The sequence below is a fragment of the Pimephales promelas genome, chromosome 18, assembly GCF_988280905.1.
Source record: "Pimephales promelas chromosome 18, fPimPro1.hap1.1, whole genome shotgun sequence".
Taxonomy (NCBI): domain Eukaryota; kingdom Metazoa; phylum Chordata; class Actinopteri; order Cypriniformes; family Leuciscidae; genus Pimephales; species Pimephales promelas.
Window position 1 is genome coordinate 18,778,936 of NC_142786.1, and position 13,655 is coordinate 18,792,590.

Genomic DNA, 13,655 nt, shown 5'->3' on the forward strand with positions numbered 1-13,655 from the left:
CTACCCCTTCGCCTTCCCCTTGACCCTTGAAACAGAGTGGCAATGCGTAGGGGTGAAAATATTCCCCTAAGAAATGGGACACCACTACGCCTCTGTTAAACGTCATTATAAGTCGTCGCTAGCGCCTACGTCACAGGATATGCGCCGATGTTTATCACAACTTCCAAGATGCCGTCGACAGCTGCAGTTATCTCAGTCGCGTGGGTTACAGCTATTTTCTTGCATTTATCTTGTGAAGTTCGCAGGAAACAACGGAGACGACGAAAATATGCGGGACTATCGTTAGCAAACTACAGTAATTTTAGCGATTTTTTTTTTACAAACATTTCTGTGAAGAAACTGACTGTAAATATGAACACAATATTGAATGTAACATAAAGCAAATCATTATTTGTCGTTACAATACTTATTAAAGCCACAAATACTTAAATTTATGGGTCTCCTTTGTCGCTTGGGCAGCCAGCCTGGGTTAGCAGTGACACTTCTCATACCCCTTCGTTTGAAGTGTGCTCCCGAAAAATCTTCGTTTGAAGGGCTATCTGGCCCTTCACCCTAGCCCTCCCCCTCCAACCAAAAGAGAATTGGGACAACCCTACCCCTTCACGTGGACGCGCAAAACGGAGGGGAAGGGGAAAGTGAAGGGGTAAGGGGTAGAATTGGGATTGGCCCTTAATGTATTGATCAGGGGCTGGTGCTCTTTGTGTGTTGGTCAAAAATCACAGATTTTAGGGGATTTTTAGGGGATTTAATGGTAAATTATATTTAGGCTGTATTTATAATCAGACTTAAGTTTGATCTCTTTTCAAAGATGACACTTTTTGTCATTGTGATTATTGCTGAAGTAAAAAAGTTTAAAGTGAACTTTAAAAAATTAGAGAATTTTACGTTTATTGTTATGAAAACGCACAAAAATAGTACATTTTTATATATGAAATATATATATTTTCAAAAACACGTTTTAATCTATGACTGCGAGAAAATCAAAGCGATAACTGACCATTTTAACCTGTTCAAATCATGTCCATGATTTTGTGTTTGCATGTGTTTGCAAGTGCCAAAACCTTTACCAAGTTTTCTACCGATAAAAATAATAAATAAAAAAAGTAAAATTTTTCAGTCAAAAATGACAGGAGACCAGCATAGAGTAAATGCATTAACTAATCCAGCTTGAGAGTGTGTGAGCATTATGACCTCGGGCGGTTTGCCGAAACAGAAGTTGAGCGTGTCATCAGACCTCATCTCTGCCGAACTACAAAGGGAAGCGTTGTCAGGTTGTGGTGGAGCTGCACAGTCTCAGGCTTGTTTCGGGCAGGAGAGAGAGAACATCCTGGAGTTGTGCTCTGATTCAGTAAAACTGGTAAGAACTTGTTATGAATGCATAGGTTTCCTCCACTTCTGTTACTCTTGAGCTTTCCAGGATTCCTGGCATTCTGTTAGTCTTCCTCTCTCTCGCTCACACCATTCCGATCTACTGTATCTTTCAGAGACGGGAAACTATGCCATCTTTTCCCCATTCAATGTGACATGCATAACATCAAGGGAAGGATGCGTTGATGGACATCCGGTTCATTTGTTTGGGGTTCAAATATCTCATAAAGGCATTCTTGGTTTAAACTACAGCATGGAGAGAGATAGAGCGAGTCCTCAAGTAACTCTCCCACTGTTATATTTAGCCTGTGAGAACTAATCAGAGAAGAGAACCAATCAAAAAGGGAATGATTCATTTGTAGTGCGTTTTTTATTGTTATAATCCGGATATCCTTTGATTTATTGTGATTCTGTGATATTGTTCTAGTCTTAGTGATCCAGTGTCAAAGTTGACAGCATAATTTTCAGCAGAAATATTTTGTTTGATAGAAGCATGATACAAAATTACATTTAAACCCCTTTTTTCATCAGGAGTGTCCTAACACCATGGTACTGAATGGTTTCCATATTCTTGGTATTTACATTCTGGCTTCTCAAGATAATTTGGGAACAAATTTGTGAGCTAAACCTGAACCGGTTATCGGTGTGTGAATGAGTGGCAAATTGTAAAGCGCTTTGGTGGCCATTGGGTCTATGAAAGCGCTATATAAATGCAGTCCATATTATCATGGTGCTTCCACAGTGCTTTTTCTTAAAGGAAAAACCTTGGCAATAATGTTGAAAATGCCATAGTGGTGTAATGATGGCATCAGAGACCACGGTACTGGAGGATTCTGTCCTCAAACAATGATATTTACATGTTACTTCTATTTAATTTCGAAGAGTACTATAAAATCACGGTAGCACCTTATTTTACAGCCCGGTTCCCCATGTACATATTATGTTCTTAGTTTAGTAATTACAATAACTGGGATAATACAGTCTAAACAATGCTGGGTTGTTTGAACCCAAATTTGGGTAAAATATGGACAAACCCAAATGTTGGGTTAAAAATGCAATTAAAAAAATGACAGTTGAAAGTGAAAGCTAAAGTTGGGATAAAATTTGAGATTACATTTTAACCCACTTGGGTTTGTCCATATTTTACCCAAATTTGGGTTCAAACAACCCAGCATTTTTCAGAGTGTAACTTGGTACTAAACCTAAACATGACGTTAACCCTTGCATTTACCTAATATTATCCAGTACTTTCTTTGGTAAGCACACTGTAAGTATACATACATGTACATACTGTAAAATAAAGTACATACTGTAAAATGAAGTGCGAACAGAATCACTATGGTAAATGTTCAAGGCATAAATGTGGTAAAAAAAGGCATAAATGTCCACAAAATCCATGTTCAATTAGTGAAGATGTCTGTACTGTACATAAAGGCTGTAGTGCAGCACACTCTGGCTGTGTGTGTGTGTGTGTGTGTGTGTGTGTGTGTGTGTGTGTGCGTGCCTACTTAACTATATTTTGGGGACAAATTTGCACCCAGAAGTGACCAAAACCTTTTAAAAAATCTCCTTTATGGACGTCCTCATTTGTAAATCTGGTATAAAAATAAAGTAATTAAATGTTTTTTTTTGTGTGTTTTTTTTTTAAAATGCAGAAAGTTTTGGGTATGTTTAGGAGTCAGGTTAGTGTAAAAGAAGAATATTTGTACAGTATTAAAAATGATTACGTCTATGGAATGTCTCCATTTAGATTGCTTTGTAAACATGAGTGTGTGTGTGTGTGTGTGTGTGTGTGTGTGTGTATCTGTGCCTACTTGCCTATATTTCAGGGATAAATTTGCACCCAGTAGTGACAAAAATCTCCAAAAATCTCATTTAGGGATGCCCTCATTTGTAAAGGTATAAAAATATAGTAATTAAATGTTTTTTTTTTGTTTTTTTTTTAAATGCAGAAAGTTTTGGGTGTGTTTAGGGGTCAGGTTAGTGTTAAAGGTGAGAATATACAGTTTGTACAGTATAAAAATTATTACATCTATGGAATGTCTCCATTTAGATAGCTATGTAAACATGAGTGTGTGTGTGTGTGTGTGTGTGTGAGTGTGTTCCGTTGTGAGTCTAAATATGTACCTGTCTCCGTTCAGCATGTCAGCAGTCCTTGGCAAATTGAAGGAGAATTCCTGACCTTGATTTGCAACAAACAAACAGGAAAAGCGTGCGGTGTTGGGTTGTGCTGAGCCTCTCTCTCTCCCGGCTCCTCAACATCAGCGTTCGGGATGTTCAGGATGGAGAGCTTGTGTTCGCCGCGCTGACAGCTTGTCAGGATACCCCATGATAATGAATTTCAAATGCTAGATGTGCTCTCTGTACCCAGAAGCAGTGTGTTCTTGAACGGTTTGTGCTCTCCGGGAGATGTGGATGCTTAATACAATCTATATCACAACATGATTCATATACATAAGCTATTTTATGGGGAATTCATGCTCATATTTCCATCTGAATGTCACATGTCAGTTATGTACTTTGGCTCTCAGCTTTCGGTCTTTCTCTGCTAAAGGTCAGATGAGCTTCTCTGAGATATTCTGACAGGTTCTCTGCTATTGAATGCTGGATAGCGTCACTGCTATCGATTTTCCACCATTTTGTGTTTTCTTTCTCTCCCTCTTTTTCCGGTCGCACTCTGTATCTTTAATACACTCTGTGTCTTTTCCATCTGGACATATCAGTTCATCTGTTTCTTTCTACACGTGGGCTTTGAGTGTTTACTTCCCATTTAATTCCCATTTCTCCCAGGAGGACAGTTCTGTTGCTCAGACGTTGCTCTTGCATCAATGCTTTCGTTTCTATTTAGGGACTGATGTTGGTAAAAGGGCTGGCAATCTGGTTTACTTTTGCACCAGGTATTAATTTTACGCAGGACTAAAAACACATTTTACATTAAGCCTACTCTTAAAACTGTGTCCATCTCGCCACGCTCTCGACGAAGCACCCGATTTTAAAGGGTTAGTTTAGTATTTTACACTTAAAATCCTGTTTTAAGATCGCTTCTGACGAAATAGAATGGGTAAGATTGAAATTTGGACAAATGCTGCAAAGCCTGAGAATTTTAGGATTCTTATGCACACAAACAAATCGCTGCAAAAGATGCTTTCCAACAGGTTTTCTCGTAGGTTTTTGTCCCAAGTCAAGTCTATGGAGTCGGACAAAAACTACGATAAACCTTTTGCAGCGATTTTTGTGTGAGCATATCAGTCAACACCCCAGACCAATTTCTGTGTGTAGTTCTGTTGGAAATATACAATATAAACACATATCTGGGATTATTGGCAGAAATTGTACATCATTGCTTGAAGGGACAGTATGTTTGGGAATAATATTTCACATCTTTAAATCCATTCACAGCATACAATATAGTGAATCATTTAAATCATTTAAGTTACTGTACTAAAAAATAAATAAATAACATAACAAAGGGGAATAACTCTAGGCTACATTGTGAATAATGATTTGCACATACCTTATAAAAGTATAAATCTGTATTCAGACTTCAGAATTTGACATTTGCATTAGGCTTAAGCCAAGTTCACACTACAGGATTTTAAGACTGATTTAAGCCTGATTTGCAAATCGTTGAGCACGCCGACAGTTCAGGTTGTTATCGCGTGCAAATCGCGGGGGATTAGCGGATGATGAACGCTCGGCAATCTGTTAGTATGAAAGAGCCAACAACGCAGCGAATACGCTCGCAGATGCCTCTCAGACGCGTAGCCAAGCCCAGAAAAAATCTAGCATGCTAGGCTAGATATCCAGAGCCGTCGCGTGACTCAACCTCAGTGATGTCATGAGTACAGCCAATCATAGCAAGCCATGGGTTGGGGTAACCGGTTAAATCTTATGTTTTCTTTTTTTGCATTTTTTTCTCAAAGCAAATCATCGCGCAAACAGTGTGCAGCACTAGTTTCTGTCTGACGTCCATTTTGTGTTGTGTTCTTCTCTTCTTCGCTGGGTATTGACGAACGTGCTGTTTCGCGTCATTTCTGGTTCGTTTTATTGGGTGGTTTTTCGTGACCAAACGTGGTTTGTAGACAAGATAGAATCGTTGGGTGACAGAGTTGTTGTCAACTCGTTATTTATTTGATTATTTTCAGGATTTAGACCGTACCATCAGTGTTGTAGTCGAGACCACCTCACTCGAGTCCGAGTCGAGACCGAGACCAGAGAGAGTCGAGTCCAAGTCAAGACCGAGTCCATAGAGAGTCGAGTCCAAGTCGAGTCCGAGACCAGAGATGGTCGAGTCCGAGTCGAGACCGAGACCAGTGAGGGTTGATTACATAATTTACTTTTATTTACTTAGAGAAATCCTTTTTTTATTTTACTGAATTTACTTAGAGTTTAAAAAAATATGATCAGTTTAGGGTAAAAAGGCCACATAGTAGGTGGTGTTAAAAGTAATTTTATTACAATTTGTCATGCGCAGTTTGCGCACTAGAAAATCACCAATCACTGGGCGTGTCAATCAATTTAAAGAAATATTTTATTAACATACATTAATAATCATGAAAAATATTTTGAATTACTTGAAATACTTGTAAACGTGAGCTACGCGATCTTTTGAAGTTTGCAAAAAATAAAGCCCATGACACAATATTCATAAGATATGCTGAAATATATTAGCCTGGTTCAACCAGACTCTAGTTCATTTCATTTCCACATAGAGTCTGGAACCGCTCCATTGAAAAACGTTTCCTTCCTTTTAGGCGGGTTCACTATTAAAGTTCAAATCTATTGGATCTGCCCAAAGTCACTCACGATCTGCCGTAGCCAATCGCTAACGGGGTGTCGTGAGTGACGTATGTGACGCGCCGAAATGGCTGGAAACAACAAGTCCGAATGATCAGAGGATTATGTTTACAATAGGATTTCAGTCAACGAGCGCCGCAGGTTTTGTTAATCTAGGAACAATTATTAATTCGAAATGTATATTTGACACGAAGGACAGTAATATTCATTCAACGGTGGAAGCTGTGCCTAATCATTACAAATACGCCGCTGTGGACGTTTCTGATCTGCCGCAAATGCTGTAGCAGCTACAGTGAATGATCAGTCTGTCTCTATCTGCAGATGTGTAATAAACAACAATTTTTCATATTACGTCTTATTGTTTCTTAATTACCTTAATTGTGGTCTTCAAAGTATGTGTTTGTACATTTTTATTTTTTAGTAAAACAAATCAACCATTGCCATCTAAAACTGAAAATCAAATATCTTCAAAGTATGGTTTTTCACATTTTTATTTATGACAATTATTTTTTTTTTTAATCACAACCAATTTGTATGATTTACAACATGTAAAACTGACACACCAACCTCCTGCACGAGTGCACAAAGGGGCTCAAAATGTTCTATTCATCACAAGAATCAGTAAATTTACAGTTGGGAATATGAGCTACTGACATGACTCCTGAGCGGATCTTCAACAATAGTTTAGCAGCCAGGACTCGGGGCTTCTGAACACCACGAACACCAGGCTAAACCGTCCGTCCAAAATGTCACGGTCATCGTGCACGAACTGCCCAGCACAAACTTCCAAACTTTCTGCCTCCTTCACTTGGTCCTCAGTTGTGCAACAAGAGGTTAGACGATAACAATGTATATTCGGCAGTTTCTTTTCCAACAACGGACCGAATAGCTTTTCTCACGTCTTTCTCCGCTGCCATTACTGAATTGAAACTGACGCGCTTACATCAACGTCATCTTTCTCAGCCACTCCCTCTATTCGCTGATTGGTCCTACAAAAAAATGGTTTCTGGAAACCTAAGGATATGGAGCGATCCCAGACGTAGTACAGAAGTAAAATGAAATTGAGCGGAAGTGCGTAGGAGGGCGCAGCCAGGCTAGAAATATATGCCAATGTACCTGGAATGAAGACATTTCACACTCAACACTGGAGTCTGCCCAAGATGTGAGAACTCCTTCCTTCTGCAGAGTTCGGGGGTATCGCTTGTCAACAAATGCACATGTGTATTCCCTAGTGTAACCATGACAGATTTTACGACAGTAGTAGAAGACAATATTGTTTCCCAACTGTAGGGGGACCCCGAGAGCAAAATTTCGAAAATAACATAAGCAGGTGTTTTGCAGTAAATTTACTGCAGGAAATTGCAGTAAATTGCAACAGAAAACTTCTCACTTTGAGCACACGAATGCGTGTGTCGTTTATTAATAGAAAGAAAACATAATCAAAGCAAATGGCGCTGATATGCGAGTGACACAAACCCACCTCCACTCACTCACCCTTTTTATTCACTCCGGATGAATATTGTTGGTGTCACAGGGCTTGAATTTCGCCACGGGATTGCATGTATTACGCATCATTTTACTCATTCCCACAGATTTTGTGAAAAGTATGCGCACATAAAGCCGCCTCTCAGGACTAAAATAAGTTATTTTTCACTGCTTATTGCGCTTAAATACACATAAAATAATGTCAAAATGTATTCACATAAAGAGTCAGTTATTTTAAAATGAGCGTAAACAGTTGAGAAAGAAAGCGCATGTGTAACAGCCAAGCGGCAACCTCCCCGTCTCTCTCTTGAAGCCAACACGGAAGTGAATTAAACTGCGATTTATCGAGTGGCCGCTTGAGGCAGGCTGCAGAAGCGAGTCAAATCTGTATCTCCCCCATGTTAAAATGCCCAACTTTACAGCAGAAAAAAAACATGTTTACAGCCTGGAGCAAAAAGTGGCTTTGGTCTATAGAGCTCATTTTTCCCTTCATGACAACTGTGAGGGGGGTGAATTTTTTTACAACTCATCTGTTTAAATTATATTTAAGCCTTAAAGTTCTGCATAATTAAGGGCGTGGCCACTTGAGTGACAGGTGGATTCTTGCGGCCGCTTTCACTGCTAGTCGTTTGTCTGCTGTCTGTTAGCGTCACCCTCAGCTGTGTTTGTGCTTTTCCGGGATTATTTCATACAATTTAATACATGTATTATACCTTCGCCCGTGCACGGCGCCGTTGGATTCCGTCATGTTGAGTATGGAGAGAACAACCAGTGCTGTATTTCCAGCTGTTTCCCTCGCATGCACTAATGGATGTCTGATGATTTCAGTGCATTCTCTCCGTCCATGCAATAGATGCACACCCTTGAATGAGCGTGGATTTCTAGTTCATTTACTTGAAGTTCTGAAGTAATATCTTTGGTTTTACCCATCTGAGAAACTGAGAGGTGGCCAAAATCAGATTGTAAAATGGACTGAATTAAAGCTCTTTACGAACTTGACGTGAGATGCCGACTGACATGTGCTTGCCTTGAATCACTGTCACATGCACAAGCTTAGAGCAATATTGTAAGTAATTAATACATTTTAACTAGCAGAATAATAATGCATCACGATGCACATAGTTGACTGCTTGTATGTTGTGAGAAATGTGTGTGATCTGTGTTAATGTATTTGTATACATGCTCTTAACTAATTGCCCCTTGTGAGATTAATAAAGTTGATAAAAAAGTAAATAGTCTCACTTTTAGTTGCGTCTTAACTATTATAATATTTCGAAGGGCAAAACATGAACTTTAACCATTGGCTTTACTTTTTCAATCAGCTGTCAATTCAGCGGCAGTAGCATAGCATTAGCACCTCAGCTCCACCCGCGTCCCGCCTCTTTGCCCATTTTAATTTATCCGGTAGTGACGAGAGGTGACGCACTGCCAAGATGGCGACGGCCGGCCCCGCCCACTTTAGTCTTCAAAAACGCTCTTCAGAAACCTATGGGTGACGTAACGGACACTACGTCCATATTTTTTACAGTCTATGGTAACAGCGTAATGGATCTGTGCGTCAGCATTTAAAGTGACAGCAGCCTAATAAACCTGCTGTCGAATTATGAGAAACTATTAAAAATATCTATATGGCAGTTTTTTCCCCATGGTATAGATGTTAAAATTGTGGCCAATAAAAATGCTGAGTGGCTTATAACTCTGGAGAACCACTAGCCAAATGGCTGGGGAGCAAATAAAGTTCATGTCAAGCCTTGATAAGGACGTTTGCATTGTAAGAAAAAAAACAAGACTAATTAGGTAACGTTAACACATTGAAATCAGACGGTGTGGTGGCTTCACTTTCTTTTCTTAGTAAAGCCCAGCCAGCACCCAACTTTTTCATGTCCAGCTGGTGGCTTTTATGCAGGCCAGACAAGTTCTTTACCCGAGGCACTATAAATCATTTCTCCATTGACCTCGCTGTGTCAGGAACTGAACAGAGCCTCTGTTTTTTTCTTCACTGAATTATGGAGTCCAGCCAAACCTGTTCATTAAATGGGATGTCCACATATTTTTGGCCAAGTATTGCATTAAAGATATCTTATTTATCTCATTCTCAGTATCTCCTCTTTAATTTCTCTTTATTAATTCCTCTCTGTTGTTTGTGTTTGCGTTCCTCTCTTACTTTTGTCTTTTCTCTGTTCTGTGTTTTCAGCCTCTCTGGAGAGTTCGCCGTAACTCGAGCGTTCCCCGGAGATCCTGCGTTCCCGGTCCATCTTCCATACCGTCCACGTTCAGCCCCTGCTGTCTTCCTTACTCTCTATCCAGCGGATCTATACCTCCCACTGATCGAAACTGAGCTTCAGTGGCTCTTTACAGCAAACACAACCTCGAACAATCGTCTGGACTGTTGATGTTCACTTTTGGACGATGTGAAAGACTTGATGCTGAATTGTGTGGTTTGTTGTAATTCTGAAGTGTAGCACTTTAACTTCTATTCCTGCCAGCGCACAGCCTGTTAGCAAACCTATCTACCTGTCTTTCTGTCTGTCATCTATCTGTCTGTCTGTCTATCTATCTATCTATCTATCTATCTGTCTGTCTGTCTGTCTGTCTATATGCCTAAACAAGCTATCTTTCTCTCTATCTCTTCACATGTAAACCTATACAAAAGTGACATGAGGACTCCACCCTTTGCACGTCTGAATACTTCTTGTCTCTTCCTCTCTCTCTCTCTCTCTCTTGTGTCTGCCGTCTCTTAGTATAATGTAAGACGTCTGGTCGACTTGCTTGGTTAGTTGTCTCTTTGTCTCTGTATGTCCCTGAGCTTGAATTCCCTCGTCATCCATCAAAAGCAAGAGCCCGTGATTACGAATTCCGCCGACTGAAGTGCACTGTGACTGTGACCAGGTCTCTTAAAAAGACAAGCCCACCCTTCGACAGGGATCTGCGCTTCACCCCAAATCCTTCTTTCATCGCCGGACCAAATGCATTATACCCTCATCTCTTGATCTGGAGCCAATCCTGGGTTTGACTCATGGTCGAATTCAATTAGAAGGAAGGATGAAGCAACTGAGCTCGAAGCTGTGAAATGGAGAAACGAGAAAGAAGAAGAAAAATAGACGATATGACTCTGTGAAGTCTCATCCTGCCATTGGGAAAGACAATGAAAGGAAGAAAATGTACTTGTAGGCATTATTGAAATGTGTACAAGCGAGACTGAGCATTATTTTGGAGAAAAATGTCCCATTCACTGTATCTTTTTGAATAGAGATCCTCACAAAGGCATCACTGTTAATACGACATGGCCATTCACTGTTACCTTTTTAACCTGGAAGCACATGAAAGTTCTGAATCAAACGAACTGTCTTTGTACCCTTTGATCATTGTCACCTTTGTATCAAACAAGAGCCTCAGGCATCAACAAGACTTCTCAACACTAAGAGACTTGCCTGGATTGTAGCATGACTCCGCAATATCACACACCTTCCTCAAAGGCCTCGACGCGGTCGCAAACACCGATCCATGACAGCGAAGACCCGACATTGATTAACCAGAGATGTTTTGAGGGCTACAGTAATAGGTTACACGCTGTCCGGCCATGCCTATGATGGAAGGTCTATCTTACAAGACGCATTCAAGATCCAAAAAATTGAGTGGTATCGATTAGACCTCGTCGATTACGTCTCATATTGGCTCTTGTCTGGCTCACAGGATGGAGTCAATACTGGGAATCTGGGGAAAAGCATGTTCCAATTAAAAACTAGCTACCATTTCATGCCTTTGTGGGGCCTTTTCCTTCGAGAGGGCTTGTGAAGAACTTGTGAAGGGCTGAGAGGATGGAAACCGAAATGATCATTGGTTTTGTAGCTGCTAAACTGGTATAGATATCAGTGTGGTTCAAAGTGAGTTTGTCTTGATGAGCCACAAAATTAAACGAGCAACTCGTGTGGATTAGATTATGAGATGTGAGATGTTTTTGATTTGAACTTTGAGAGTCAATTCAACAAAAACTCAATAGCATCATACTGTCGATTCGTTCACCTTATAGGGCGTTTTTGTTATTTACTAGAATAGGAATTATTAATTTTATTATTTTTTTTAATCACATTTTATAGCATATACGAGGGCTGTACAATATAGTAAAACTCTTTGATAATCACATAAAAAAGACTTACTTTAAAATATATATAATGAATTTTGATGTTAGGATAAAAAAAAAGTGATTCAGTCGTTCTCAGAGTCTTCAAGTAACAAAAAAGGCAAACACTAAGAATCCTTTTTGATCTTCAAGACGCTTAGAAAAACAAAAACTAATGCACAAATATCGAAGGATAATTAATGAATAGACATTCCCTTCCTGCTCTTTTATTAGCGAGGTTTGCCTTTAGATCCATAGACTCCGGGAAGAGAATCAGACTGATGTTAGATGCGCTTCCCTCTAGTTTTTTTTCTGAAATAATATAAACACATCGAACAGCTGAATTTAGTGGATTATTATGCACTGAAGTTGTTGACTTTAGCTTTTATCGGCTCTGAACAAGATGCACACAAATCAAGTGAACGTTAGCCTCAAATGCACAAACTACTCATGGATACGCTAACAGAAGTATATGTTTATTTTCTTGCGGTATTGCTATATTGATGCATTCACTATATTCACTTACACACACCCATGTAAATGCATAAAGCTGTTTGCATTAATCTGAATAATATTATTTACACCCGTAAATTATTTTTGACATTATGGGAGCATGTTTTCTATTGTTCTTGTTCATGTTTTTAATTCAGCAGGCATGCAGACTAAACTATCAGAGCCCTTTCTTTCCATATAGTGTGCCTACTCAATATGAACATGTTAATATTCAAATAAACATATTAATATAACAAGGCTTTTCTTTGTGTCTTATTGAACATAAGAACTATGTGAATAAGATGCTTAACCAATAGCTTTATATTAGATGATCATGTGTGTCTTTATTTAAGTGAGACAGTCGGTTCTAGAAGTTAAAAACTTATAAGGAAATAGATTTTTAACAACAACTTGTAAACCTTTACTGAAAGACCTAATGTGAGCAACGAGGTTGTTAATCGATGGCATCAGCTTAATATCTTTAAACCAATAGGGTTAACAGCAGAATTCCTGAAAACTACCTTACCCATAATGCTGTACAGAATATTCAACCAATCAGAGAGTCGTGATGGAAAAAGAGCTCTTTAGCTCCACCCACTCCCATGAAGCACTGCGAATGACTTAATCCAGTTGATTTTCCTACGATTATTTGTATTAAATATGTATATTTTGCAATAAACTTAAAGTACATTTTGTACATATTTCCCAATTGTTTTTAATTAGAATATTTCATTCGCACTGCTTCATGGGATTGTAATTCTTTCCCTCACTAAAGCGTACACAGTCTTGTCCTTTTCTCTTTTTGTCCTTTTTTTGCTTCAAATCAAAGTTATTAATGTTATGATTCTCCTGAGAGCTTGATTCATTAGCATTATTGGAGATTTTTTTGTTGAATCCCTATGGGAGAAATGAATGGAAAAAAGTGAGCAGGCACCATTGTACTCTATTGGGTAATTAATTACAGTAAATGATGAGGAAAGTGGATGACAAAACCTCTTGAAGAGTGTTTTTGAGAGAGAAGTGCTGCCAATAAAACGGACATCCGTTGTGTTTTGTGGCTCTTTTCACCGGGACGTTAATCTAGATTGATATTGACTGGGCTGTGTCTTACACACACATACAGAAGGCAGTGGTGAGAATGGCAACACAAGCGCAAACGCTTTGTTCTGGTGCTGACGGTGAGGAAAGAGTGAGAGATGAACAGACGGAGAGATATGACAGCACATCACTCTTCCTCAATCCCTCTCTCTGCTCTCCAGCGACTCTACCTGAGACATTCTCTCTCTCTCTCTCTCTCTCTCTCTCTCTCTCTCTCTCTCTCTCTCTCTCTCTCTCTCTCTCTCTCTCTCTCTCTCTCTCTCTCTCTCTCTCTCTCTCTCTCTCTCTCTCTCTC

At 39.4% G+C, this 13,655-nt stretch overlaps 1 protein-coding gene across 3 annotated transcripts in view; it reads left to right on the forward strand.

Annotated features, from left to right (window-relative positions):
- The window catches only part of samd12 (sterile alpha motif domain containing 12), a 132,895-nt gene extending 120,376 nt beyond the window's left edge, over positions 1-12,519 (forward strand). For all 3 annotated transcript variants that reach the window (XM_039660801.2, XM_039660743.2, XM_089122937.1), the window contains one exon: positions 9,845-12,519. In XM_039660801.2, coding sequence (XP_039516735.1) covers positions 9,845-9,867 — 23 coding nt within the window. In that variant the 3' untranslated portion in view covers positions 9,868-12,519. The remainder of the gene's footprint in view (positions 1-9,844) is intronic.
- Positions 12,520-13,655: the final 1,136 nt, after the last annotated feature.